The sequence below is a fragment of the Lycium barbarum genome, chromosome 12 (genome assembly GCF_019175385.1).
Source record: "Lycium barbarum isolate Lr01 chromosome 12, ASM1917538v2, whole genome shotgun sequence".
NCBI classification, from domain to species: domain Eukaryota; kingdom Viridiplantae; phylum Streptophyta; class Magnoliopsida; order Solanales; family Solanaceae; genus Lycium; species Lycium barbarum.
In genome coordinates, this window is record NC_083348.1 from 91,704,428 (window position 1) to 91,732,044 (window position 27,617).

Consider the following 27,617-nt stretch of genomic DNA (forward strand, 5'->3'; position numbering starts at 1 on the left):
ATTAAGATTAGCAAGTGACATCATTTAAGGAGTATTGGTGGGTAGACGAATTAATAATGTGGCTATTTCTATGTGTAGAGTATATTATTAAAAATGGACTATTTTCGTCGTCTGACATTCTTTCAGGCAGCTGGTTATTAGAGAGGTAAGCCATATAATTAAGTCGCAATAATACAAAAACTATTGAAATGTCACATTACACTTAAATTGTATAGTGTCGTTCACCTTCACAAACTCCGAGTGAATTTACGTTTACCCCTCATCTTCCGCGTTAAGAATATTAACAAAAGAGCTGCTAGGCATTTTTTTATATATAAAAAAAAAAAGTTGCTAGGCGTTTTTATTTTTTCCTATTCTGACTTCTGTGAAGTTTTGTTTTTGCTACCAACCGATAGAAACATTCTCTACGATTCATATCGTACTATATATGTGAAACTGATTGCATTCGTGGTTTGGGGCTTGAGACCGACAATATGAGCAAGTTCACACAAATAGGGTTAAGCAACTCCTTCTATACCTAGATCATTGTATTAAAAAGGAAGAATTATGTACAAAGTGGCTCTATAGTTATATAGCTAGTAGTATTGGTTAAGGCGAGAAAATAATTCTAAGCTTATTATTATATGCACACTAACATATTATTATCAGATAAAGTGAAGCGTTAGCTATTTAATTAATAGGATTCCATATTGAGTCATGAACGAGATTGCACAAGTATTTTAGCACCTTTAGCACGCGTGAAATATATTTTGACGCAATCGATCGACTGGGCTAGAATATTTGGTACAGTTAGGCTTAGTTGGTGTCTTGGTGTGGCAAAATGAAAATAGGATGCTTCCATTTTTACACAACTCCGTTTTATAAGAAAGACTCTAAATGGTATCGTTGCCCTATACTTATACTCCATGATAAGAACTTTCTAGGAAAGTTCATAGAATGGCTTGTCAAGTGTAATTAAGTAAGTACCACTATATCCAAGGCTACCTCGAGTTATAAATAAGCCAATCTCCCCAGCTAGAATAATCCATAACAAGAGAAAAAGAAAGAATCTATATTAACCAAAAAAAACACAACATATATATATATCGAGGAAGAAATTAAAGATGATATTGGAGATTGAGGAAGTGAGCAGCTGCCCGGCACTGCCTCTGCTTTCGCTAAACCATGTATCGTTATTGGTGAGAGATGTCTGGAATTCTGTGCGCTTCTATGAAGATGTCTTGGGCTTTTGTCTTGTCAAACGCCCTTCCTCTTTCAATTTCCATGGAGCCTGGTTAGGCCTCTATATATATTTACAGCCCCTCTCTTATAACATACTAGTACAATACTGCTTTATACTCTCACTGCCCAATTTATGTGATATTTTTGCTTTTTGTGAGTCAATTTAACTAAATTTTAAAGTTAAATTGGATTAGATTAACTCATTATTTTAAGATTAAAATTTGTATATTTGAAAACTACATGTAAAGTACTATAAGTAGCAACTTTTCTCATATCAATTTGCTGAAAAGTATCATATAAATTGAGATAATGGAGTATTTAATTTCACATGTTTTAATAAGCACTTTGATCTACGTCAATGTTTTGGTACTGATCTTGTTACGTACCCATTTCAACAAACATGTGCACCACTTAAACTAAGGGTGGTAACCGGTTTGGTCTTACCGGTTTTAACCGGTAACCGGACCGGTTAAACCGGAACCGGAACCGGAACCGGTAGCACCGGTTAACCGGTTCCGGTTAACCGTTTAATGGTTTACCGGTCCGGTTCCAATATTTTGGAAACCGGAACCGGTTAAACCGGTAAAACCGGAACCGGAACCGGTTAAACCGGTAAAAAAATTTAAAAAAAAAAAAAAAAACTAAAGTATATAAGTAAGTATATATAGTATATAGTACATATATATAAGTATATATAGTATATATATTAAGTTATACACATATATAAGTATATATAGTATATATAGTATATAAGTATATATAGTATATATAGTATATATATTAAGTATATATAGTATATAGTACATATATATAAGTATATATAGTATATATATTAAGTTATACACATATATAAGTATATATAGTACTATTAAGTTATACATATAGTATATATATTAAGTTATACATATATATAAGTATATAGAGTATATAGTACATATATATTAAGTATATATAGTATATATAGTAGATATGTATATATAGTATATAGTACATATATATAAGTATGTATAGTATATATATTAAGTTATACATATATATAAGTATATAGAGTATATAGTACATATATATATATAGTATATATATTAAGTTATACATATATATAAGTATATATAGTATATTAAGTTATACATATATATAAGTATATGTAAGTTATACATATATATGTATACGAAAAGCACTATTCTGTATTGCTGACTTGCTGTTAGGCTGTTAGTCAGTAAATATTTAAACTTTAATTATAAAGTTGTATAACATATGAAAATATAGCTACAATATACAAATAAATACTATAATATATATATATAATACAAAAAACAAAAAAAAATAGATTTTAATCACTCCAAACCGGACCGGTTCCGGTTTGAGGTTTAAAACCGGTAAACCGGAACCGGTTAAACCGGAACCGGTTAGGCGGTTCCGGTTTTGGAACCGGAACCGGCCGGTTTCCTAACCGGTTCCATAACCGGTTCCGGTTCCAACCGGTTAACACCCTTAACTTAAACTGGTACACTTTTGGAAAAGTTTAGGTGCCAATAAACTGTAACCTTTATTTAGGTGTCTAAATAAAAAAATCCGACAACTTTAAGTGAATATGTATTCAGCCTTCTTTGTTTATAACGGGAGAGCTAGTAAAGCATGCATGTCCATATGCTACTATATGCTAGTACTACACAACAATAAGTATATAGCAATAAGAATCTTTAAGCATGCATGAACGTATATTTACCTCTCTTTTTTTTGGTGCGTTTTGAAGGTTGTACAACTATGGAGTGGGGATTCACTTGCTTGAGAACAAAGCGATGGAGGATTACGATGCCATCAATGAACCTCGACCCATTAATCCGAAGGATAACCACATTTCCTTCCAGGTAAACTTTCATCCTTAAACAAATTAAAGGCGGACATATATAACATGGGGTTCAACAATCAAACATTTTTAACAGGGAACATATATATTTGTATATATGCGTCCGACGTTACTAAATTTTAACAAATATTAAATTATGAAACCATAATTTAAAGAACCTAATGCATTTGGGTTTTAAGTATAAGAGTCTTAGAATTAAGTTGGAATTTCAATTTCGTCATTGTTCCTAACATGTACACTATGGAATTCCAATTAGCAGTGTACTGATGTTGTGCTGGTGAAGAGGAGGTTGGAGGAAATGGGAATGAGATACGTAACTGCAGTTGTGGAGGAAGAAGGGACCAAAGTAGATCAGGTGTTTTTCCATGACCCTGATGGCTACATGATTGAAATATGTAACTGTGACAACCTTCCAATTTTGCCCCTCTCTTCAAGCTGCCACCTCAAGCCCCACAATATTGGCAGCTATAACAAAATGATAGCCACCAATTATGTCTGCGGTTTCATGGAAACTGAAATGTTGGAGAACTTAAGCATGAACATGCTCAACTTTTCTTTCTAAGCTGTACTACTGTACTATTTTCGGTTAGTTTGTAATCTGTGTGATTGAAACTTTGAATCTTTTGAAAGTTTGTCGTCATTAAATGATAAGGTCACACTGCTGGTTAATTATCATTTGTTTAAGTGGCTTTTCCACAAGTTCGTATGTTGAAGTTTGCCTGGCTATACAAGTTACTAGTTGCGGGAGGCCCGTGATAAGCCCGGGCCCAATCTCAAAAAATTAAAATAACAATTTTAATTGAAATGTATGATAACAAAATATTTATATAATATTAGTTTAGTGTCTTTACCAAAATCAACTTAATAATCTTATAAGAATATTATTAAATAATAATTCAAGCGCATGTATAAAGTAATAGATTTTAAATGTGGCTCCAAAGTCTTCTAAATTATACCAACCACAAAAAGTTACTGCTACATTGTATCCATCTCAAGTTATCTGTCGCGTTATTTTTACACACCCAGTAAGAAAATATTGATTTTGTGAAGTTTTACGCTTATTTATTTTTAAGATATAATACCTCTTTATTGAATATTTACTCTATTTATGTGTTATATCTCCATAATTGAGGTGTTTTGTAATTTTCAAGAACAATTACTATTAAACGTAAAATTAAAAAGAAGTTGTCATAAAGTTGAAAATGAGAAGTAATTTAAAATAACTATTTTACTAATCACGACAAATAAATTAAGACGAAAGAATTACCAATTACTAAGATCAAAAATATTTTAAAGGGACTAAAATCTACACCATTCTCTTAAATCCGAATTTTTCAATGACTTTTTCTCTCCCTTCCCTAAAAATTTAACTATCTATCAAATTGAAGACACAATAATTAATGAGCTTTTGGCCAGGTGGGAATGCCCTTGAATGTGGGCCTTACAAAACGTCTCAAAATGTGCCTTTATTTACTAAATTAGATAATGGCAATTGAAGCAATATAGAACTAAACAAGAGTCCGGAACCCAAATGACCCAAAAAAAAAAAAAAAATACCTCAAGAAAAAAAAGTGATACGAAAATACCTTTAACACATTTTTTTTATGCATTGTATAAAAGTGAGTTAACGTCCCACGTTAAATCCGTTACCCGAATTTTCTTTAAAAAAAAAAAACTAAATTACATAACGCACTATTTTAGTGCGCTATGTAACCAAATTGGCCCATCTATACTTAGTGTATCCATTCATTACTATGCAAAAGTTTCCATTCAATACTATGCAAAAGTTTCCATTTCTAAAATATATATATTTATGAAAGTACTTATTCTTATAAAAAATATTTATTCTCTTATTTTTTGATAATTATATTTTTTAACCTCTTGTTCATCGACTTGGTGCTCCCTTTTCTTAGTTAGTGTTTGTTTAGCTAACTCTAGAAACAATCGAGCCTATGATCTTTTTATCACTGACAAAAGTAAACAATTTTCTATTATAATTGAGGGTTAATTATTTGAATACTCATGCAATAAAAATTAATTCAAGATACACCCCTTATATTTAAAAATCGAACATTTACACCATTTATACTATGAGAATCATGCACATACACTCTCTATGGGGTATAGTCGTAACTAAATGTATTTATTAAAAGATAAATTAAAATTATAAATAACACAAATTACTTAATAAAATATACCAACTATTGTTATTAACTTTCTCGCACATTAAGCAACAAGTTATTTTAGTTATATTGAGTTGTAATATTTTATTATATAAGAATTCCTCATCTTTAGTTTATTTATTCTTCCGCTTTAAAACTATTTAAAAATTATTTATTCCGATAAATTTTCATTTGCGTAATATTTCTTAAGAAATTAAGTTTTTTGTTTGAAAATTAGGAATACATCACTATAATTAAGATTTTTTAGTTTTTTTTTTTGCCAAATACGTTAAAATTCTAGTTATCTTTCTATTAAATACTCATGTAATAAGAATTAATTCGAGATACACCCTTGTATTTTAAAATCAAAGGTAGGATTTTCACAGTATAAGTGGTGTAAATGTTCGATTTTAAAATACAAGATATGTACCTCGAATTAATTCTTATTTACATTAGTATTTAGTGTAATTAATCGTCACTTATAATCAAATTATTAATTTTTATTGGTAAATAAATCTTAGATTTAGATTGTTTTTAGAATTAGCTAAACGAACATTAATTAAGAAAAAAACCAACCATCCAATGAACAAGAGGATAAATAATTTGTTAAAAGATAATTATTACAAAGTAAGAGAATAAACTTTCTATAAAAATAAATGTTTTTCATAAATATCAAGAGATAAGAGAATACATACTTTGGTAACTTGTTAAAAGATTCTTATAGTATTAGAAGATAAATTAATACTCTCTCCGTTCACTTTTACTTATCCAAATTTTTACACATTCTTTAAGAAATAATAAATGAAATGCATAATTTATCACGATATTCATTTAATTGGTGTAAATTTTGAATGGACTTGAAAATGATTTAAAATGAGTAATTACTACTATGGGTAAAATAGGGGAAAAATTATCTTCTCTTAATATGCTAAAAGTGACAAGTAAAAGTGAAAATGTAATTTTAGAATACTGGACAAGTAAAAGTGAACGGAGGAGTATTATAAATATTTTAAAAGATGAAAACTTTTGCATAGTTTTAAATGGATACACAGTTGGATGTTGGATTAGTTAAGTAACTTCATAGCCTGCATAGCGCACTAAAATAGTGCGTTATGTAATTTAGTTTTTTTTTTTTTTTAAATTCGGGTAACGGATTTTAACAGGGTACGTTAACTTACTTTTATATAACGCATAAAAAAGCTGCGTTAAAGGTACTTTCGTACCACTTTTTTTTCTTGGGGTATTTTGGTTCATCTATTCTTTTTTTGGATCATTTAGGTTCTGGACTCACTAAACAAGAGGCAAATTAATAAAAAAGGGATTCAAAGTGAAAGTTGGATAACACGTGTAACTCCTTCAGGACTAATAAATGACAAAAATAGCCCTGTGAGGACTACAAAAAACTCCCATTCCCTTTTATATATAGTTATAATATAAAAGCTGGAATAATTGTTGTACTTTTATTTTCAAACTTTTGTTTGTATCTAGAGTATATGTTAGTATTATGTACTAATATTAATTTTGTTTCTCTCAATTAGAAGAGTTAAGCAGATTTAACTCTTCTCCTAGCTAGTTTTGTTTTTCTTTTTTTGACGATTTCACTGCATACGATCTTATATTTTTATAATTTTCGTCTTTCAATTTTCATTAAAACCTCCTTAATATGCTACTCATTTGCATAAATGATGGGATAAAATGATAGCGGAGCCGGCATTAATAAGCCATCGACATAATAATGTTGCATCAAGATCTAACTATAATAAGCTAGCAAGCTACATTTTAGTGTTTTTCTATATTTATCTTTTTGGGTACAAAAATCAGACTCTTTAATATACGCGCGAGGAAACTTCCTGCCAACAGAAAATTGGCGTATATGTACATAGAATTAAAAAAATATTTTTTAATCTAGTAAGTGAACAGATCTGTTGCTTATGTGATTAACTTTTTCTTCTTCTATTTTATTGTAATTATTAAAACTGCGACTACATTTGTATATAGTTTACACCAATCTTGAACAGTGGAGGAATTAGGCAAGTTTAAAATCATGCCTCCTAGAAATGTGATTGGAACCCACTGTTTCAATGTATACAACCCGAAATCTTGAAACCCAACAACAGACAGCAACTTATTCGTAACATTGTGAGGTGCCTCTTTCATGCCACTTAGGATGAGTTATCAATGCATTTTATGCCTTTTATTATTCCATGAAAGTTGAGACCAATGAAGTTTGATTTGACTTGCCTTATGACTCAACTTGCTTCACAACAATCCAAATTTTAATAGATGAAACTAGCTGGAATAAATTTATATTAGTACAAATTACTTGAAAAACTAATTACAAGTAATTATTCGTAATAAGTGAAACTAACTACTTTTAATAAAGGAGACAGCTTGCATTAACATACAATTAACTTAAAATGGTAGAGTTGAAATCTTTTACACTTTCAGTAATCAATGTAACTAAGTAGCTGTTTGAATATAGAAATTACGTATGATATTTGAAAAAAGAAATACAATATTTAGAAGAAAAAAAAATTGAAATGGTATTTGAAAAAAAAATAGATTTATTGTAAGAGGAATAAATCACTTGAAAAACTTGTCAAAATCACTTTTTCAAACTTGCACTCATCTTCGAAAACATTTTTAAACAATAAGTCCAATATATAACCAAATTCTATTTCAATTTTACTTTTGAAAAAAGAAAATACCCAAACGAGCTCTATGTTAATTCACCGACAGGGCAAGTATTGAATGCGGGAGAAGGAGCCACATGAAAAAACTTGACAAAAAATGAAGTATTAGGGGACCAAATTGATCAATCGGCAAATCATTTGGATGCAAAAACACACAATTTACGGACGGTAGTTGAAAACAAAAGGGCACGTGGCGGAATCATAGACCTCACAAGGTGGCTGGCTTACATTAAAGAAAAAATCCAAAATGATGAAAATGTACAAGCATCATTTTATTGAAAAGACAAGAGGACTACAAACTAGTACTCTCTATTAAATTTTAATGGGCCAGGTGTAAGATATGTAACTGGTGGTTCATAATTCTCCAATGGGAATTTTCATGGCCACACTCTTTAATCCTGTGGCTATGGTGTATCGAATATTCACCATCTGTTGATGCCAGCATATACTTTTCTTTTTTACTAGTTTCTTTTTTACATATTTCCTTTAATAGATCATGGTTCTATTTCTGGTCTCATTTTCCAAACCCCAGCCAATAATGAAACTCAACTTTACCATATTCCATTATCATTATCAAGTAGTTTACTATTCTTTTCAAACGGCAGGTTTTCAATCTTCACCAATACCCACAAAAATATCTAACATAAACTATAAAGAAAAAACATCTTTTTTTTATTTTAATCCGATACTGCTTTGTGGCTCGACTAAATTGAATTCGTACGGGATATAATTCATTCGAGAGGGAAACGTCTTTACTAGAACTTTATCCATTCACAAAGCTCGAACGCTCGAACGAATGGCTAAGGGTGAAAAGATCCCACCAAAATATCGTTTGTCAATATATAAGAGTTGGTGAGTTGTATAGTATCCTGCATTGTCTCAAACTACTACAGTACTACTATTCAACTTTGCTCTTATTGTACTTAAAGTTCTAGTCTTTGGGGGTTATTTGTCTAAATAGAACTTCATTTTAAAAATAATTGGAGCTTTCTTGATAAAGAGTAATTGAAGCTAATAATATGAGCCTTTATATTGTGTTATTATTGGGTGACTCGTGTTAGAAATGAATTATGCGGACACTTTGTGATGTTTGTGAAAGTGCTGCAGCCATTCTTTTCTGTGCTGCAGATGAGGCTGCCCTTTGCCGTGCCTGTGACGAAAAGGTCTAATTTTACTCTCAATCTAATACTACTCTACTTACATGAAACTTTTCCATTTCTTTTTCTTGAAAATTTGCTTTTGTGTTGAGAGGCTGGTTTGTTGAGCTTACCGAAAGGGTGTTCAAGTTTAATATATTTGTTGATGGGGTGGAGATGATCATGCAAGTCAACTTATATCTGGAAAATGGAACAAAATAATGGAGAAATTATAGGCATCCATCTTGTAATGAGTTGTTATTTAAACAAGTTATCTGTTGCTTCATCTTCTACTTCTTTAAGGTCAATGCCCGTGTGAATAATCTACTAACATGGTTTTTGGACTTCTTGTACATATCGTTACTTCACTATAGCCTCACACAATCTTTATGTCACTAGGTACTTAGGCTTGTATATCTTTTGGCTCAGTTTAGAATAGAGAAACATTCTTGCTTTTCATTTAAAGATCAAAAATCATGCTGACCTGCTATACAAATTGGCATGTCTTCACTATTGTATTTGTAAATTCTGGGAATCATTACTTCTTCTCTTTGGTTTTAGTTTCATCAATTCATCTTCTTTTATGTTAGCAATAAAAATTTCTTAGCCCTTAAAGCTTAAAGGTTACCTTATAGCTGTATATGTTGGAAGTTGTCAAATGATTCTGATCTTCCTAGTTGTTGAATTATGCGATACAACTTATTTAAAAGTTTTCGCTATTTGAGACGACACACTTCTATTTACTTATGTAACTATATCTTTAACATGTCTCATCGCGTGTAAACCTAATTCTTTTCGGTCAAGCATGTGAAAAATCTTTTTGAAAATAGATGTTGGTGAGACCTGAACCCAGAACTTCATATCATGTTGAATTTTATGCTTTCTCGTCTAAAAGCTTAATATGCTAGAGATGCACACTACTATATTAGTTATATCTTCAACACTACTCATTTCTGATCCAGAGGCATGAAATGCCAAATCTATTGGACTGCCATCTGAATCAACTTTTAAATTGGTTTAACCAATATTGACAATGTGACTTAGAGACTTTTGATGCTTTCATTCTTGTGGACACTTCTAATCATATTCAAATTTGGTCCATAGGTTCATATGTGTAATAAGCTTGCTAGTAGGCATGTGAGGGTTGGACTTGCTAAGCCCAATGATGTTCCTCGTTGCGACATATGTGAAAATTCACCTGGTTAGTGGAGCTTAAAATCCTTTTTGTTCTTCAGTTGCTTAGTTTCTCTTTCTGATTCCTTTCATGTTATTTTGTAATCTTGTCCTACAAAAGAGGGCCTGCAAAATGAACTAACTATTGCTAATTTCCTTTGCATTACACGTGAAGCGTTCTTTTACTGTGAAGTTGATGGAAGTTCTCTTTGTCTCCAATGTGACATGATGGTACATGTTGGAGGTAAACGAACACACAGCAGGTATCTCCTGCTGAGGCAGAAAGTTGAGGTTGGTATTCCGTTGTATGAGTTACATGCTACTCTTGATTATTTGCAATGTGCTATATATAAGGTCATTTGTTCTCTGTTTTCCTCGTATAGTTTCCAGGAGACAAGTCTCAGCCTGCAGAGGAATTAGCCAGGAATGGGAGTGCAGATGGGCAGGGCAAGAAGGACAAAATGATCGACTTGAATGTGAAGCCAAGTCGTTATCATGGTCAGGCATCTAATCATGAGGTTAGCCTATTGCAATATATCTCGGAGAATTAACCTTGGAATAAATTTGCTATATTTCATCAGTAATTTCAATTGACTGGTTTCCTAGAAGTTAGATAAGTTGTCAAATTCGGAAGTACCTCAAACTGAAAAACAAAAAGACAAACCCAAACAAATTGTTGCCCACTCTGATTTCCTATCAGGGTTATCCAATTTGAACAAATGTAAGTGCTTTTGGAAACTCGCCTTTCATTTATGGAGAGTAAATATGATACAACAGATGATTTTATTTGTAATCTGGAAATTGAAATCCTTTCTGAACCAGATGGAGGTTGCTGAAATGTCTGCCGAAGATATGTGTTTTTCTCATTCTTATGTTTTCTTTTTAATGCCTGTTTTAATCTCCTGGCATTATATTCATGAATAAATTTGAACAGAAGGTCCCTGCTTGAAGTTGCAGTTAACATTGTCAAGTTCTATGCCAGACCAACTAGAATGATTCTACAATAAATGTATTCTCAGCTCATTTCTGCTTTGCAGAACTATAGGGGAAAAGGGAAAAACTTGACAGATTGTTCATAAAAGGGTTGATCCAATAGTATTTCCCTATTTAAGTTTCTAAGCATTACTTTTGTTTTTCCTCAACAGGAGTAACTCATCTTGAGGGGGATTGTTCCAGCCAGATATTTTATGAGCAAATGTTAGTGAGGCGTCAAATAGACCTCATGTGGCATGCATGGTGTTCCACCTTTGCACATATGGTAGAAGGTTCACCAATGCTATTGATGAGGCTAAGTAGCCCAGATATAGTAATCGAACAACATTTGGCAACTAGTGTAAGATAAAGCGCATGTTCTGAATGCTTTGAGCTCCGCTGAAGTCTAAACTTCACAGCTAGATTTTTGCGGGACTCATGATCAGTTTTTGCTTTAGGATTTAGTTTTTTCCGTACGTTAAGACAGCACTATAGAAACTGTGTGCTGAAAGTAGTTGATGTAACTGAAGTTTATTATGATTTTGGTAGAAGTTCTTGTATCTTGAAATTTAAGGTAATTTTTTGGGTGTAGAGATTGTTTTTATTGTTTCTTGCACTTGTATTATGGTTCTTGAAAAGTTCTCTATTCAGAGATTGATCAAGATCGACATGATACTGTGTGGCAAGAAAGTCAGCACATTTCTCTAGCACTTCTCAGTAGTGTTTCTTTGCAATATTCTATCATGTTCTACAAGGATCATTACGCTTCGACTATTTACCTTTGCATAATTCCTAGCACAGTAAGTCACATTACTTCTCAATAACGTCTTTTTTTCTATTGTTCTGTACGCATCATAAAGTAACAGAAAGGACAACATGTATTACATAGATGAGGATCTTTTGAACTCAATCTGACAATCTTAAATAAGACAAAATATCCATATCATGTTTCATATCAGGAAGGATGCTAAGATCACAAATAGTTTTTGCCTTTGGAAAAAGGGTATATGCCCAAATCTGAATATTTTGTTCAGGCAATCATGTGGCTTTTGAGTCTCTGTTGATTGCGTAGTAACCTACTGTGCTTCACTAACCAGAGTCATCTTAGTTTTCTCTGGATGATAAAACTTGCACAAAACTTCGGCTCATTACCATACACAACTTCTTGATTATTATCACAAGCCAATTGATAACACGAGTGATGAGCAATAGATATTTTAGAGTTCAGATCTTTTATCTCTTCCTTGAAGAATCATCATACTCATTGCTTCCTCAACTCATAGTTTGCTATTGAGTCAATGGCAAGTGTTCTCCAGGGACCCAGGATATAACAAAGCCTTGTGAATTACTCTCATGCTAAGTTTGGAATTTCACTTTGGTAAGTCTGAAAATTTACTACAAACTCTATTTCTAATGGTCTCATTGAAAATTCAGTTGGTCCTCTTATTTATAGACCAACAAAGACATCCATTTATGATTGGTCTTATATTTAGGAGCCGTTTGGACATGGTCATGGTTTGACATGTAATTTGGATATCTTAAATTGTATTTTCTCTTATAGACCTACAAGTTGTGAAAACTATCAAAACATTCCCAATTCTTATACAATCTTACCAAATGAGCAAGTCATAGTTCATGACAAAGTTAATACGCTACTAGAAGGTCTTTCTAAAAAATACAACATCGATCAAACTTTAGTTCAATAAAAACGAAAATTTAACATGAATAGTAATGTAACTACTCTTTAATATAACTCTCCCACATGATAGACATAAATAAAGGTTGGTGGAAGTTAATGAGGTTGGTGGGAATAGTTGTTAAAAATATTTACCAACTTATGAGTCTTTTTTTATAAAATATAAATTTATAGGTCAAGTTTTATATTTAAAATTTTTGAAACCATGATTTGAAACCCCAAATCATGCCTTTTTGGATTATTTGGGGTTTCAAACCATGATTTGAAACCATGAGATAAAATGTATGTCCAACGCTGGTTTCATCCCATGGCTTCAAACCGCATGTCAAACGCCTACTTATTTGCCAAGGGTTGCCTTTCTATGGATGCATCCTTCCATGAAGAGTCACAACTTTTCAAGCAATATCTTTCATGAAAGAACATAACCATTCGAAGGTGCGGGACTAACATTGGTGAAATTTGCTAACTACACCAACAAATACTGAGGTTGAATTTTCGGCTAAGAGAAGAGAAAGATTAGGCAGCTGACTTACTGGAACCTTCATCAATTCAGGTATAATGTTAAACTTGGTGTATCTTTTGATTGAAATTGAGTAATGATAGTATATCATAATTTGTAGTTGAGTAATATCCCAGTACCTTTTACATTAACAAGAGTCAGCTTTGTCTTTCAGTCCTCATTTGATCCTCTGCCTATATGTGTCTTAGAAGTGGAAAGTTATTTCTTATCTTACACTAGAATTGATTTTAATGGCATTTGCCGCATGTTTGCACCTTACCTTGGTGGAGAATTTGAACTCATAACATAAACCAACTGAGCAGAATGAATGTAACAAATTACTAAAAGCACAGGGTATATGAACAAAAACAGTATTGAGGAGCAGCTATAAGCATTTATGCAGTTCGGTTTGGCTACATTACATGCTTCATCATCAAAATATCTATAGACTTTGGCAGACACTTAGTAAACATATCCCTTCACAAACATTCCCTTCTTGGCCTCTTCGGACTCACCTTCACCGGTGTATTTCCCAAGCTGGGCAAGAGAGTTGGCCTTTGCTCTAACAAGCAAAGCATCCTGAGCTGCCTTCACATTTTCTGGTCTTCCACCCCAAGTCGTGAGGCATGTGTTCTGAAGGGCTCTGGCGTATGAGAACGACACGTGCCATGGGTTGGGAGCTTGGTTCATGGCGTTCAAGTTAAGAGTAGCCTCGACTTCAGATTGTCCACCAGACAAAAACTGTGCATTCCAAATCATGAAAAAGAATTCTAGTCAAGTTCTTGGAATTATGGAAAAGTGTTTGATCTACTCCCTTTGTCCGAATTTATGCGACACTCTTCCCTTTTAGTTAGTCCTAAAATACACCTTTCTATATTTGTAACAATTTAACTTAAAATACCAATTTTACCCTTAATGAGATGATTTATAGCCATACAAATATCTATGGGTTATTTCATACCACAATTTCAAAAGTCTTCTTTTATTTCTTAAACTCCGCACCCAGTCAAACACCTTCACATAAATTGGGATAGAGGAAGTGGCAGATATGTAGATACTTGCCATGATTCCAGGGACCGCAGGAGGGATTCTTTGGCGGAGGAGGTTGAGGGTGTAGTCAGCAACTTGCTGTGGGGTGGCCCTCTCCTTGCACTCTGCTCCAGGGGTGACCATGCTGGGCTTAAGGAGGATACCTTCAAACATCACATTGTTCTCAGCAAGGTAGAAGAAAACTTCAGCCCACACCTGCCTGGCGACTTCAAAGGTCCTATCAATGGTGTGTTCACCATCGAGTAAGATCTCTGGCTCAACGATGGGTACCAACCCATTGTCCTACAAGAATGAACAAGAACCTTAGGCATTTATTGTGTTGAAAGCTTAAATTTATACTACTAGTACAATTTTTAACCGGTTATAGCAGGTCATTACTCTCAGGGGCGGAGCCAGGATTCCGACGAAGGGTGTTCATATTTTAGGACAGGGGATGTGTGAGCGATAGTTTGCACACCCTTAGCCGCTAGGCTATCCTTCGTTTCTATGTCAAGGTTGTTCATTACTAGTATATATCCACAAAGTTCTATATTTAACATACGCATTCGACAATTTTTTCCGACGAAGGGTGTTCATATGAACACCCTTCAATGGCTGTGGCTCCGCCCGTGATTACTCTATGTTACATGTTACCATAACACATAGTTGCAAAAAATCAAAACATTGTCCGGCACAGAATTTAAAATCGAGAGAACTTTGTGTGTTTCCCCCTTCCTATGTATATGCCAACTTACCTGAGAAATAGCAGCATAGCGAGCAAGACCCCAGGCTGCTTCCTTCACCGCAAGTGCAGAAGGACCATTGGGAATGCTCACAACAGTACGCCTGTAAGATTGAAAATGAAGAAGATAAGATGAGCTTCAAATTAACCAATTGTTCTTAACTCGTAAAAGAAAAGTACTCTACCATTTGGCGAAACGGGCGCCTTGTTGGTAGTAAGCAGCAGAGCGGGACGCAAGGCCATCAAGACCTTGGCACCATGACTCGTCGTTTGAGCCAGCCAAGGGAACAAGACCCTGTAATTCTCAAACTCTTAGAAATTCATGACCGAATAATCCTTAGACCTTTTGAAGTCACTAATGTTAAATATTTTACCTTGTCAGTCTTAATTCCAGGAACAATGTTCTGCTCAAGAAGGACATCAACAATTTTCTTTCCATCAACAGTGGACTGGTAAAGTGTCTCCTCAAAAAGGATGGCACCTGAAATGTACTGACCAAGTCCTGGAGCCGAAACAAGAAGGGTCCTGTATGCCTGGCGATTAGCTTCGGTGTTCTCCAGTCCGATTGAAGCTAAACGCTTCCCGCAGGTAGCATTGGACTCATCCATGGCCAAAATTCCACGACCAGGGGATGCAATAGTTTTCTACACTCAAATCCATTAGGTCAAATGAGCTACACATGCTTCATTCATCTCAAGCAAGTTCTTTAGAAAGGTTTTAACTCTTGTACTCTTAGAAGATTCTAGTTAATCTTAGTATTCACCCTTGGAGATACATCATGTTATCTTGGTAATAAGTTTTGAGCACAAACTAACATTATCACTATCCGTGTTTAAGAAAATTATCAGAAAAGGAAAACACTAGCAAAACTCTTCTAAGGGAAAGGCCAATAGTTGCGTGATACCATGCTTTACAATTCATAGTCCAGAGTAGTACTTGAGAGATAATTAAGCAGTAAAAAGAACATAAATGCATGTTTTTAAGACCGAGTAAAATAACAACTACTACTACTAGATAAGATACGAAACCTTGAAGTTAAAGCAAATGAAGTAGATAGGGAAAAATGTTACATTCCTTATTTCGTTTTATATCACAATATTTTAACTGGCACAGAGTTTAAGGAAAAAGAGAAACATACCAAAAATACTCATAGAACTAGTATTCATATAAAATAGAACAAGGGAGTATAAAAGAGCGTGTACCGCGGTTTTAACAAGTTCATCAGCATAAGAGCTAGCACGGACAGTAAATGCAGAGGGAGAAGCTGGGTGGCAGCGGACGACGGAGACGGATGGCTGACGGAGGGATTGACCCTTTACAAACTCAGTCTTGTCAAGGACTACTGGAGATGTCTTGAGTAGAGATGCTGATGCCATTTTCTTTCTTTCCTTATATTTCTCTCCTCACCTCCTGAGTGTTCAATAATCAATATACAAACAGAGAGCCCCATGATCACTACATTTATAGTTCCAGGAAGATAATATCATTTGAGGCCATTATACTTTTGCCAATCAGCACATGCCAGTTGGCTTGATAACTTGCTGACTTGGCTCGACTTATGTAGGAATTTGCAAACTGATGGTTGGTTTTCATTTGTTTACTCCTTTTTCTTATTTTCCTTATCATTTGAACTTGCTGTGCCACAAAATTAGCTCCTTTTGGAACTTTGTAAAACCAAATGCTAAGGGACGAACTATCAAGGACCAGAGGACTTCCAATTATTTTATTTTTTGCCAGTAAAATTATGGACCATTAGGTATGAGGCTCTGGTTATTCTAAAATACAAGAACAGAATTTCCTAATTTGGGTTCTGTTGAGTGGCCACCATGCAATGGCATCAAGATTAAAATGAAGAATCTCGGGCTTTTAATTAAAAGATCCAAAATGCTGTTTCAGGTGTCTGATATTTGCTTCAACATTCGGAAAAAAAAAATTAGCAAAACAAATACTTTTTTCTATTTTAGCTAATATTCGTGATTTTTTTTCCATAGTGACTGCTCTAAAGATTCTCTTTTAGCAAAAGGGTTGACTAGTAGGACGTTCCTGTAGCTATATTTCCTGCGAAGGAGGCCAGCAACAACCCTAGAGAGAGTTGATGTAATGAGATTGATGGTTCCTACCAATTTGACTTTATTTGAACAATCAAGGGAAGCACGTACGCTTCCTTTTCAACCTGGGTCCTCATAAAAATCGCCACACATATTGACATTAAATTCATAGACATAGATGTGAATTTCTTCTCTTTTACATGTAACATCTGACGAATGCTCACAAGGTGACCATTTCATTCGGGTCCATCATGCCCAAAAAATCTACAAATATATTCCACCTCTAATCAAGGAAAAGTGAGCACATTATGAATCCCATAGTACGTCAATAAGGACAACAAGAGTCGATGGCCCATAAATTTCAAGAAAACAATGTCCATGACTCAGGAACCACTCAACTGGTTGGACCACACCCCAGAACAAACAACCACTGGACTACATCTTTCCTTTTCTTTGTTTCTTCCCTTTTAATGTTTGTTATTGCTGAAATGGTAACCACATATCCCCGTCACAGCCCAGTAGGAGTACGAGTAATCAAATGCTTGAATTGCCATTCTTGTACTGCTACAACATTAAATATTAGCATCAATGGCGTGTATGACATGCATGTGAGGCATGTATTATTGGAATATGGAGGACAAGCTCACACTTGGTCATTTGATGAAGGGAATAGGGGCACTCTCAACAAGCTTCCAGCTAACTCCAAGTCGTTTGAACAAATCTACCACATTTATTCTGGGAAAGATAGCTGCAGTTGAAGAAACAAGAAACATACAGAAGAAATGCATCAACAAGAGTAACTAGAAAGAAAAATAATGGAAACTCCAAATATTGACAAAGGCCATTACGAAGACCTATTCGGATGCAAATGTAACAGAAGAAACAGAAGATGATAATAGCAGGCTCTTTTCTGCATATGCAAGTTCACAAAGACTTTTTAAACAATAGAAAGAAATGTGTAATAATTGAATCAGGATGTTGAGTTCCCAATAGGACCAACTCACTGAAAAGAAGGTAAACTATTTGAACCTATCACATAATACTCTTTGAAGGGGTCAGTATTCAACTACCAGAATAATGTTCAATTGGAAACTTAGTACAATGTCATCTAGCAAGGAATCTACACTAGTAGCTAAGTATTTTCCAAGATCTATCGGGCTTCAACAGTATCCAAGTCCACGAAGTGAAAATGTTCAAGAAACCATTAAACATTATTAGAGTATTTCGAATTCCTTCATGCTGGGGTGCCTTCATAGAATAATATACTCCCGCTGCTCATGCCTAAACACTTCTGCCAAAAATTTAGTTGAGACTAGTCCACGGACAATCCTGATGGACAAAACCTTTGATTTCCCCCACTATAACTCTTTAATCTACTAAACTTGCCAAGTCCCTGAATGCTCCCCTAGAGGCTTACCCCTCTTACTCCACTTGAATCTGAGGTTGAACATCATTTAGGGACTTGTCAGTAATCAATTTTAGCATCTTGATCTGCCAAAAATGGGAAAAAAATTTATAAAACCACGCAAAGTAGAAGAAATAGATGGAACCAGAACCAGAAGTATGATATAGAAGACTTCCAAAGAATCTATGCTCTTCCGTTGCCTCTATCAATCAATTCAACTATTCTCAATCCCAAATTAGTTGGGTTGCCATGTGAACTCCCGCTTCATTTTGGCTATTGTATTTTACAACTACAACAACAACAACAACATACCCAGTGAAATCCCACAATGTGGGGTCTGGGGAGGGTAAAGTGTATGCAGACCTTACCTCTACCTTGAAAGGTAGAGAGACTCTTTCCGAAAGACCCTCGGTTCAAGAGAAAGCTTGACAAAAAGGGTTAGATACGGACAAGTAGATCAAAGCAGTATTAAAATGAAAATAACAAGAGCGAAAAAGCTATGATAAAAGCAGCCTGAAAAAAGAGGCAGTAGCTAGTAGCTACCACAGATAAATAAGGTAAAATGCAGTAACTACAGTCGATATATAAATGAATACACTGATCGTAGTACAAGAAATAACAGAATATAACAGAAGTCAAAGGGCAAGAAACTATACAAGTAATACTACGCCTACTACTATGGACCTACTAAGTAGGGCAACACACGACTACCTATTACCCTTCTACTCTAATTTGTGTCCTCCATAGCCTCCTATCTAAGGTCATGTCCTCAGTAAGTTACACCTTCATGATAGCTAACAGAACTGGAAGAGGAAAATATGGAATAGAGAATTTAACAGTAAAGGGAAATTAGCATAGAACATCAAGCATAGTCAGTTCAAAATGCACCTTACAGTGTATATAGCTCAGCTTCATGATGAAGAAGCTGAGTTGGCATAACTAAATCTTATCCCTCTCTTTAATTACACAATAACTAAAGGACTAAACAGCAAAATATAAAATAGTTATTTAACCCCTCCACTAACTTATTCTTCTAAGTCCCTGTACAATACTTAATGCATCTAGTACTCCTCTCTAGCATAAGTACTCTATAGCATAAGTAGATTGTAACAGGTCCCCCTTGTATAACAACTTCCTTGACCTCAAGGAAGGAAGGCTAGAAATCTGAGTTTAATAGTATGAGCATCCTCCCAAGTAGCTAAATCTTCTGGTAAGTGCTCCCATTGAATTAAGAACTGAGCAATGGCTTTGTTGCCTTTCTGGATTAGTCTTCTTTCTAACACTTTAAAAGGTTGTGGACCAAAGGGACTGGAAATGTGTAGCACAGGAGGGTGGGAGATTTTAGTAGGTATGGTATGACAAGGTTTGAGTAAGGAAACATTGGAATGTAGGATGTATCATAAGTTCAGGTGGTAGTGACAGTTTGTAAGCCACAGCTCCTACTTTTTGTGCTATCATGTAAGGGCCATAGTATTTAGAGGACAGTTTGCTAAAATGTTGTTGGGACATAGTGACCTGCCTATAGGGTTGCAACTTCACATAAACCCAATCACCCTCCTTAAACTGTCTGTCAGTTCTGTATTTATTTGCTTGATCTGTCATTCTTTGTTGAGCTTTGGCCAAGTGGTATTTAAGCTGTTGAAATTTAAACTCCCTAGCTACAAGACTCCTATCCACCTCCTCCATAGCAGAATCACCAGCAAGATAATGCAAATGAATAGGTGGGGGTTGACCATAGAGTGCCTCATATGGAGTGCTATGAATGGCAGAGTGAAATGATGTATTGTACCACCACTCAACAAAGATCAAGTACTGGGCCCAATTCCCAGGTGCATCACAGCAAAAACATCTCAAATAGGTCTCTAAACACCTATTGACCACCTCAGTCTGTCCATCAGTCTGAGAGTGGTAAGCAGTAGATGTGCTCAATGTCACTCCTTGTATAGTAAAAAGCTCCTGCTAAACTTTGCTTGTAAACACAGGGTCCCTGTCACTGATGATCTCCACAGGCATACCATTTAATTTAAAAATGTTTTCCATGAACAACCTTGCTATATCAGATGCTGAGTAGGGGTGAGATATTGCCACAAAATGGGCAAACTTGGTTAACCTATCCACTACTACCCAAATAGTAGTTTTGCCCTTGGATTTGGGAAGTCCCTCAATGAAAACCATAGTAACACTGCTCCAAGCAGTAGCAGGAATGGGAAGTGGTTGTAGCAACCCCGGATAAGCAATAGTTTCACCCTTACTTCTTTGGCATATATCACAGTTTTTCACATAAACAACCACATCAGCCTTCATTTCTTTCCAATAAAAAAGAGCTGATATCTTCCTTAGTGTGTTTTCTACTCCAGAATGACCACCTTGAAAAGAATCATGCTATAAACGAATGATCTCTTTTCTCAGTGTAGTATTGGCACCCACCACTAGCTTGCCAAATCTCCTCAACTGCTGGTGGATAAAAGTGTACCCCTTGACATTTTCCCCAGGTTGTTGTAGTTGCTCAATAATAAGCTGTAGTTCAGGATCATCATCCCGGCTTTGCATAACATCTTGTAGTAAGTCAGTTCTAACAGTTGAGAAGGTTAGAACTGCTAATTCCATGGCTGGCAGTCTTGACAAAGCATCAGCCACTTTATTTTCTCTTTCCCTCTTATACTCAATGGTAAAGTTGAACTGTAACAATTTCGTCACCCACTTCAATTGTGAACCAGTATGTAACTTCTGTTCCAAAAGGAATTTCAATGCTTTTTGGTCAGTCCTAATGATGAAATGTTGACACACTAGGTACTGAGCCCATTTGTTAACTGCCATAACCAGTGCCAAGAGTTCCTTGTCATACACTGATAGGGACTGATGTTTAGGGCCCAACCCTTTACTAAGGTAAGCAATAGGCTTCCCAACTTGCATCAGAACTGCACCAATGCCCACATCACATGCATCAGCCTCTACTACAAAAGGAATTGCAAAATCAGGCATAATCAGAACAGGAGTTGTTGTCAATGCCTCCTTTAAAGCTATAAAACCTTGTGTAGCCTGATCAGACCAGTTGAAACTATCTTTTTTCAACAAGTCAGTCAAAGCTCTACTAATCACCCCATATCCCTTTATAAACCTTCTGTAGTACCCTGCTAATCCCAAAAAACCTCTCAACTGTTTAATGTTACTGGGAGTAGGCCAATCCCTCACAGCTTGGATTTTCCTGGGATCTGTAGCAACACCTTCAGCAGAGATAAAATGACCCAAATACTCTACTCTTGTTGTAGCAAATACACACTTTGCCTTCCTTGCAAACAATTGGTGTTTTCTGAGAATTCCAAAAACAGTCTGCAGGTGCTTCATATGATCATCCACATTATTGCTATAAATTAGTATATCATCAAAGAAAACCAAAATGAATTTTCTTAGATGCTCTTGGAATATGTGATTCATGAGTCCTTGGAAACTAGAAGGTGCATTAGTTAATCCAAATGGCATCACTAGGTACTCAAAATGACCTGAATGAGTCCTAAATGAAGTTTTGTGAATATCTGTATTTGCCATTCTTATCTGATGATATCCTGATCTTAAATCTATCTTGGAATAGATTTGAGATCCACCCAGCTCATCTAACAACTCTTCAATCACAGGTATAGGAAACTTATCCTTGATGGTTACCTGGTTAAGAGCTCTATAATCTATACACATTCTCCAGCTTCCATCTTTCTTTCCCACCAAAACAACAGGCGAGGCAAAGGGACTACAACTGTTCTAAATTAACCCTTGCTCCAAGAGTTCCTGCACCGTTTTTTCAATGATATCCCTTTGAACATGGGAATATATGTAGGGTCTGTTGTTTACAGCTTTTGACCCTTCTATCAAAGGTATATGGTGGTCAAACAGTGGCCTAGAGGGTGGCAATTCTTTAGGTTCACCAAATATATCTTGGAAGTCATTCAGTACCCTTTCCACAATCTCAGGATTCTGATGCACCTCCTGTACTTGTTGTTGCTGTTTTGAGTTGGTTTCCACTCTAATCATGAACAACTGTATCTGATCCCCTCCATTGGGTTTGATGGACTCAGAATCAATCACTTTAAAACTAGGAGTCTTACCTTACAACAGTAGTGATTTACCCTGGTAATCAAACTCCATTGTCAGCTACTTAAAATTGAACTTGATGTCCCCCAACTCATACAACCATTGAACCCCAAGGACCATATCACAAGACCTCAGTGGTAATAAGAGGAAATCAGCCTTGAACACTGTCCCTTACAGCAACCATTCCAAATTTGTACTGCATTACCATCAGCAAGACTAACACATGTAGGTTTACACTGTTCCATAGGCCACCCCATTCTAGACACTAGGTCACAATCTAAGAAATTGTGGGTAGAACCACTGTCAACTAGCACATTCAGTTGCCTCTTTTGACAAGACCCAGTTACTCTCAATGTCCTATACCCCACAGTGCCATTAAGGGCATTAAGTGATATTTCACAAGCTTCATGTACTTCTTCTGGTACCTCAAGAACTTCTTCTACAATATATTCTGGATCCCTTTCTTCAATTTCCAAAAGATATAGCTGCCCTTTATTTTTGTAAATATGACCCTGCTGGTACTTTTTATCACATACATAGCACAATCCTTTTGCTCTTTTATCACTGAGCTCAGCAGGTGTTAACCTTCTCCTCTTACTTCTATCATCAATTGGTTTAAGGTATGGTTTTGAGGTTGAGAACTTGGTTTAGCTTGGGAATAGCTGTTAGTGAAGGATGGAAATCTGGATGAACTGGTAAGGGATTGAGAGGTTGAGAATTTCATAGCCTTGAACTGTTCGTGAAATTTGGATTCCTCCATCCTTGCTATGTGGTAGGCTTGTGGAAGTGAGAGTGGATTGTGAATCTTAACTGCATCACTGAGTTCTGGTTTAAGGCCACGTAAAAATATACTAATGGCATGGTGAAGGTCAAGATTCAGCCCAGTCATGGCCCTGTCAAACACCTCTTGAAATTCAATTACACCTCCAGTTTGTCTAAGTTTCAACAGTTCAGACATAGGGTCATCATATTCTGCACCAAATCTATCCGATAGTGCCATTACATACTCCTCCCAAGATGGAAATGGGAGATAAACTCTACTTCTGAGATATGCTTGATGCCACTGTAATGCGATATCATCAAAGTGAATTGCTGCAACTATCACTTTTTGATGGGGTAACACCTCATCTAGGGAGAAATACTATTCTACCCTATACCACCAATCCTGAAACCCTTTGCCATTAAACCTAGGAAATTCCACTCTGGACAACCTAGTTAAAGTTTGGGTATTGGAGATCTGGGGCATTGAATGAGAGTGAGGGTAAAAATAATTGTTATTAGGTGGATATTGATGGATTGTGGGAACTTGGTTACGTGTGAAACCTGTGTAATTGTGCATCACAGGACTGGTAAATGATGTTGCATAAGGTGGTATTTGGTGGTTCAATTGGGCTGTTTGAAGAGGTGTGGGGTGAGGGTTGAACGGAATAGTTGTTGGTGTAGACATAATGGGGTTTGGAATGGTGGTTTGAGGTATGGGTAAACTGGTTCTCGGCGGAAAATTAGAGCTGGGATTGAAGGGAGCTATCATCGGAGTGGATTGAGGATGTGTAAGATTGATGATGTTTGATCGTGAGTTTGGAGGGTCAGTGGAATTTCGAGCTGGCGCAGCTAAATTCCTAGGGAAGGTTAGGTACGAAGTGTTTCTGAACATACCTGATATGTTTTCCGATCCCCTCGTCGGTGAATAAAGCTCCGGCGAGTCCATATTAGGATTCTGTTTGTCCTTGTCCCCATTGTTCCTCGACACCATCGCCTCTCGCAGCTCCTTCACAATTGATTCATGTATTATCTCTAATTGGTCTTGCCGTTTCGCCATTTGATCTAATCGATCGATAATTTCTTTGATTTCACCGGACATGGCGGTGTTCCGCAGAGCAGAATCGTGCTCTGATACCACTGATAGCTAACAGAACTGGAAGGGGAAAATATGAATAGAGAATTTAACAGTAAAGGGAAATTAGCATAGAACATCAAGCATAGTCAGTGCAAAATGCACCTTACAGTGTATATAGCTCAGCTTCATGATGAAGAAGCTGCGCTGGCATAACTAACTCTTATCCCTCTCTCTAATTACACAATAACTAAAGGACTAAACAGCAAAATATAAAATAGTTATTTAACCCCTCAACTAACTTATTCTTCTAAGTCCCTGTACAATACTTAATGCATCAAGTACTCCTCTCTAGCATAAGTACTCTATAGCATAAGTAGATTGTAACACTTCGCCATGTCCTGTCTAATCACCTCTCCCCAGTACGGCTATTGTATTTTAGTATTAAATAAATTGTCTTTTAAGGCAAGTTAGGGGTTCTTTAAAAGTAGAGATTCTTCAAATCTCACACTTATCCGGCACTGGCAGTCTGGCACACAAGTTCCTAACCAGACTAGGAAAACACTTGGTGGGTGAACAACACCGGACCCAATGTAAGTGTGACAGAACAAATAAACCGAAATTCTAATTAGTTGTTATATCCTGGCCTCTGCATTGCGGATAGTTAATTTAACGGGCACATTTCTTTTATTTATATGACATCCTTCATTATCTTTGAACCTCAACAAAGGGAACCTATAAGATCTTTAAGACAATGCAAATCCAGAGAACATATGCACATTGCAAAAGGGGTTAAGATTATGTGAGGACTGATTATAGTTACCAGTATGAGTCATCTGTAGAATCAGCCAATAAAGCTTCCATGTCGCACTTAACTACAGGTGTTCTTATGCCTGTGTAGAACTAGCCCAGTAACTTCATAATGAACAAAATCGAAGGAATCAATCAATCATGATTTTTGTTTACTCATACAGCAAGAACATGTATTAATAGATTAAATAATAACTGCCAATGTTTCGTACTTACAACAAAAGAAAGCGCAGCACATGCCTCAGCACGCATGACACATTAGCCTGAGAGTACTGTTGTAAGAGTGGAAAATGACGAAAAATCGTATATTTTGATGAAATGTGAAGCAATGATTAAGAACTCGTTGTAATGAACTTCATGACTTATGACTCAAGAGAGGATATTTGAGGTTCCAAAAATACAATAACGTACCAAAAGTTAGAAGTAAACTTCTTCTCATAAGGCTTTGTTAGAGTCAAAATTCTCTCTGTTGCCATCTTCATCAATTCTTTGTGTACTGTGTGTTTTTGCTTTCTTCTTTCTTTCTTTTTCTCAATTTCAATAGAGTGCCAAGAAGCCTGGTTGCTGAGCATTTTCTATGTGGTATGCATAATTCAGGAATCAGGAGATCAAATTTTAACTGTCCCAACTCAATTGACACCCACCCAATGCGAAAAGAGAAACGATTTCTAATGATGGTAATTGAAAGGAAAAAGAAAAAAAAAGGGATACTATTCATAACTAGCAAAGAAAATCCTAAGGTATGGAAATAAAGGAAACCTGTGGATTATGGACTTTACTGCGTCTTCCTCCTTCTATCTTCTGTGGCAGCGATTTGTTACACACGACTGCCATTAGATATTCCAAGTTCGGACACTGATGAGTCAGAGACAACTCTTACAACACTAAAGGAAAATGTCGGTTGTCTAACATCTCCGTTGTAGTCTAGATGGTTAGGATACTCGTCTCTCACCCGAGAGACCCGGGTTCAGGACCCGGCTACGGAAATCCTTTTTATCCTAATTTTTCTTTTTCTCAATCAAAATCCAAAAGAAACACAACATCCCTTATTTTACTTCCAACCAAAAATAAAAAGGGGATACTTTTAGGAGCCGTTTCGAAGGTTTGAAATCATGTTTTGACATGTAATTTGGATATCTTAAGTTGTATTTTCTCGTATAGATATAAAAATCCATAAGTTGTGAAAACTATCAAAACATTCCCAATTCTTATACAATCTTACCAAATGAGCAAGTCATAGTTTATAATAAAATTAATACGCTACTAGAAGGCCTTTCTAAAAAATACAACATTAATTAATCAAACTTTAGTTCAATAAAAATGCAAATTTAACATGAATAGTAATGTAACTACTCTTTAATGTAATCCTTCCACATGGTAGACATGAATAAAGGTTGGTGGAAGTTAATGAGGTCGGTAAATGGTTGGTGGGAGTAATTGTTAAAAATATTTACCAACTTATGGGTCTTTTTTATAAAATATAAACTTATGGGTCAAGTGTTATATTTAAAAAATTTGAAACTCCCTAAGTATGCCTTTTTGGATCATTTGGAATTGCAAACCGTAATTTGAAACCATGAGATGAAATGTATGTCCAAACGCTGGTTTCATCTCATGATTTCAAACCACGGTTTTAAACCGCATGTCCAAACGCCTACTTAGAAATTGCCCTTCGGATTTGTGTTTGTAAGTTGTAACACGTGGAGTGGTTCTTTTGTAATTTCAAATAACGCCTATTTCCATTAATTATTTTGAGTTTTCTTAAACCAAAAGTGTTTCAAAGGGTAAAAGTTTATATATAGGGAAAATTACATAAACAGCTACCTTTTAACAGCTTCTAACAATTTATAGCTACTTTTTCTATATTTACAAATCGTAGCTAGTTTTTGTTATATTTCTGTTGTATTTCGCGTTTTTGAAATACAGGGAAATACACGGAAATACAAAGTTCGGCTGAGTTCGCATTTTTGAAATACACTGAAATACAAAATCTGGCAGAGTCAAAATAGGTTGTATCTATGGAATAGATTCTCTTCTTTCATTTTAAATGGTAAGTCAAATTAAATCAACCATGTATCACGCATAACTGTTGAAGTTCCATAATAACCCACGTTTCTCTCTCCAAATTACTCAATTCCAAACTTTTAGAAATACTTCCAAATACAGAAAAGTATACACTGGAATACAATGAAATATAGTTGATTGTTTAAGAAATATAAAATTGTAGTATGCATATATACAATGGAA

At 35.3% G+C, this 27,617-nt stretch overlaps 3 protein-coding genes and 1 long non-coding RNA gene across 5 annotated transcripts; 2 read left to right on the top strand and 2 right to left on the bottom strand.

Moving 5' to 3' along the window:
- The first annotated feature begins 1,032 nt into the window (after positions 1 to 1,032).
- Positions 1,033 to 3,717, top strand: LOC132623280 (glyoxylase I 4-like). The gene is made up of 3 exons (XM_060338016.1): positions 1,033 to 1,273; positions 2,975 to 3,089; positions 3,348 to 3,717. Exons 1-3 carry the CDS (start codon positions 1,104 to 1,106, stop codon positions 3,648 to 3,650), a joined length of 588 nt encoding a protein of 195 aa, XP_060193999.1. The 5' UTR covers positions 1,033 to 1,103; the 3' UTR covers positions 3,651 to 3,717.
- A 5,086-nt stretch (positions 3,718 to 8,803) lies between these two features.
- On the top strand, positions 8,804 to 11,815 carry LOC132623281 (B-box zinc finger protein 19-like). The gene is made up of 5 exons (XM_060338017.1): positions 8,804 to 9,106; positions 10,184 to 10,280; positions 10,428 to 10,543; positions 10,636 to 10,770; positions 11,398 to 11,815. The coding sequence occupies exons 1-5, from the start codon at positions 9,014 to 9,016 to the stop codon at positions 11,401 to 11,403; spliced, it is 447 nt and encodes a 148-aa protein (XP_060194000.1). The 5' UTR covers positions 8,804 to 9,013; the 3' UTR covers positions 11,404 to 11,815.
- Positions 11,816 to 13,776: 1,961 nt separating this feature from the next.
- LOC132622210 (fructose-bisphosphate aldolase 1, chloroplastic-like) lies at positions 13,777 to 16,625 on the bottom strand. The gene is made up of 6 exons (XM_060336775.1): positions 16,393 to 16,625; positions 15,565 to 15,834; positions 15,376 to 15,485; positions 15,204 to 15,294; positions 14,482 to 14,751; positions 13,777 to 14,160 (listed from the first exon to the last, which is right to left on the bottom strand). The coding sequence occupies exons 1-6, from the start codon at positions 16,564 to 16,566 to the stop codon at positions 13,882 to 13,884; spliced, it is 1,194 nt and encodes a 397-aa protein (XP_060192758.1). The 5' UTR covers positions 16,567 to 16,625; the 3' UTR covers positions 13,777 to 13,881.
- A 1,484-nt stretch (positions 16,626 to 18,109) lies between these two features.
- LOC132622211 (uncharacterized) lies at positions 18,110 to 25,785 on the bottom strand. Of its 2 annotated transcripts, XR_009575838.1 has the most exons (3): positions 25,587 to 25,785; positions 25,384 to 25,475; positions 18,110 to 18,729 (listed from the first exon to the last, which is right to left on the bottom strand). It is a non-coding gene; the product is annotated as an uncharacterized LOC132622211 (long non-coding RNA). The 2 variants fall into 2 exon arrangements; XR_009575839.1 differs by lacking the exon at positions 25,384 to 25,475.
- Between the last annotated feature and the right edge of the window lie 1,832 nt (positions 25,786 to 27,617).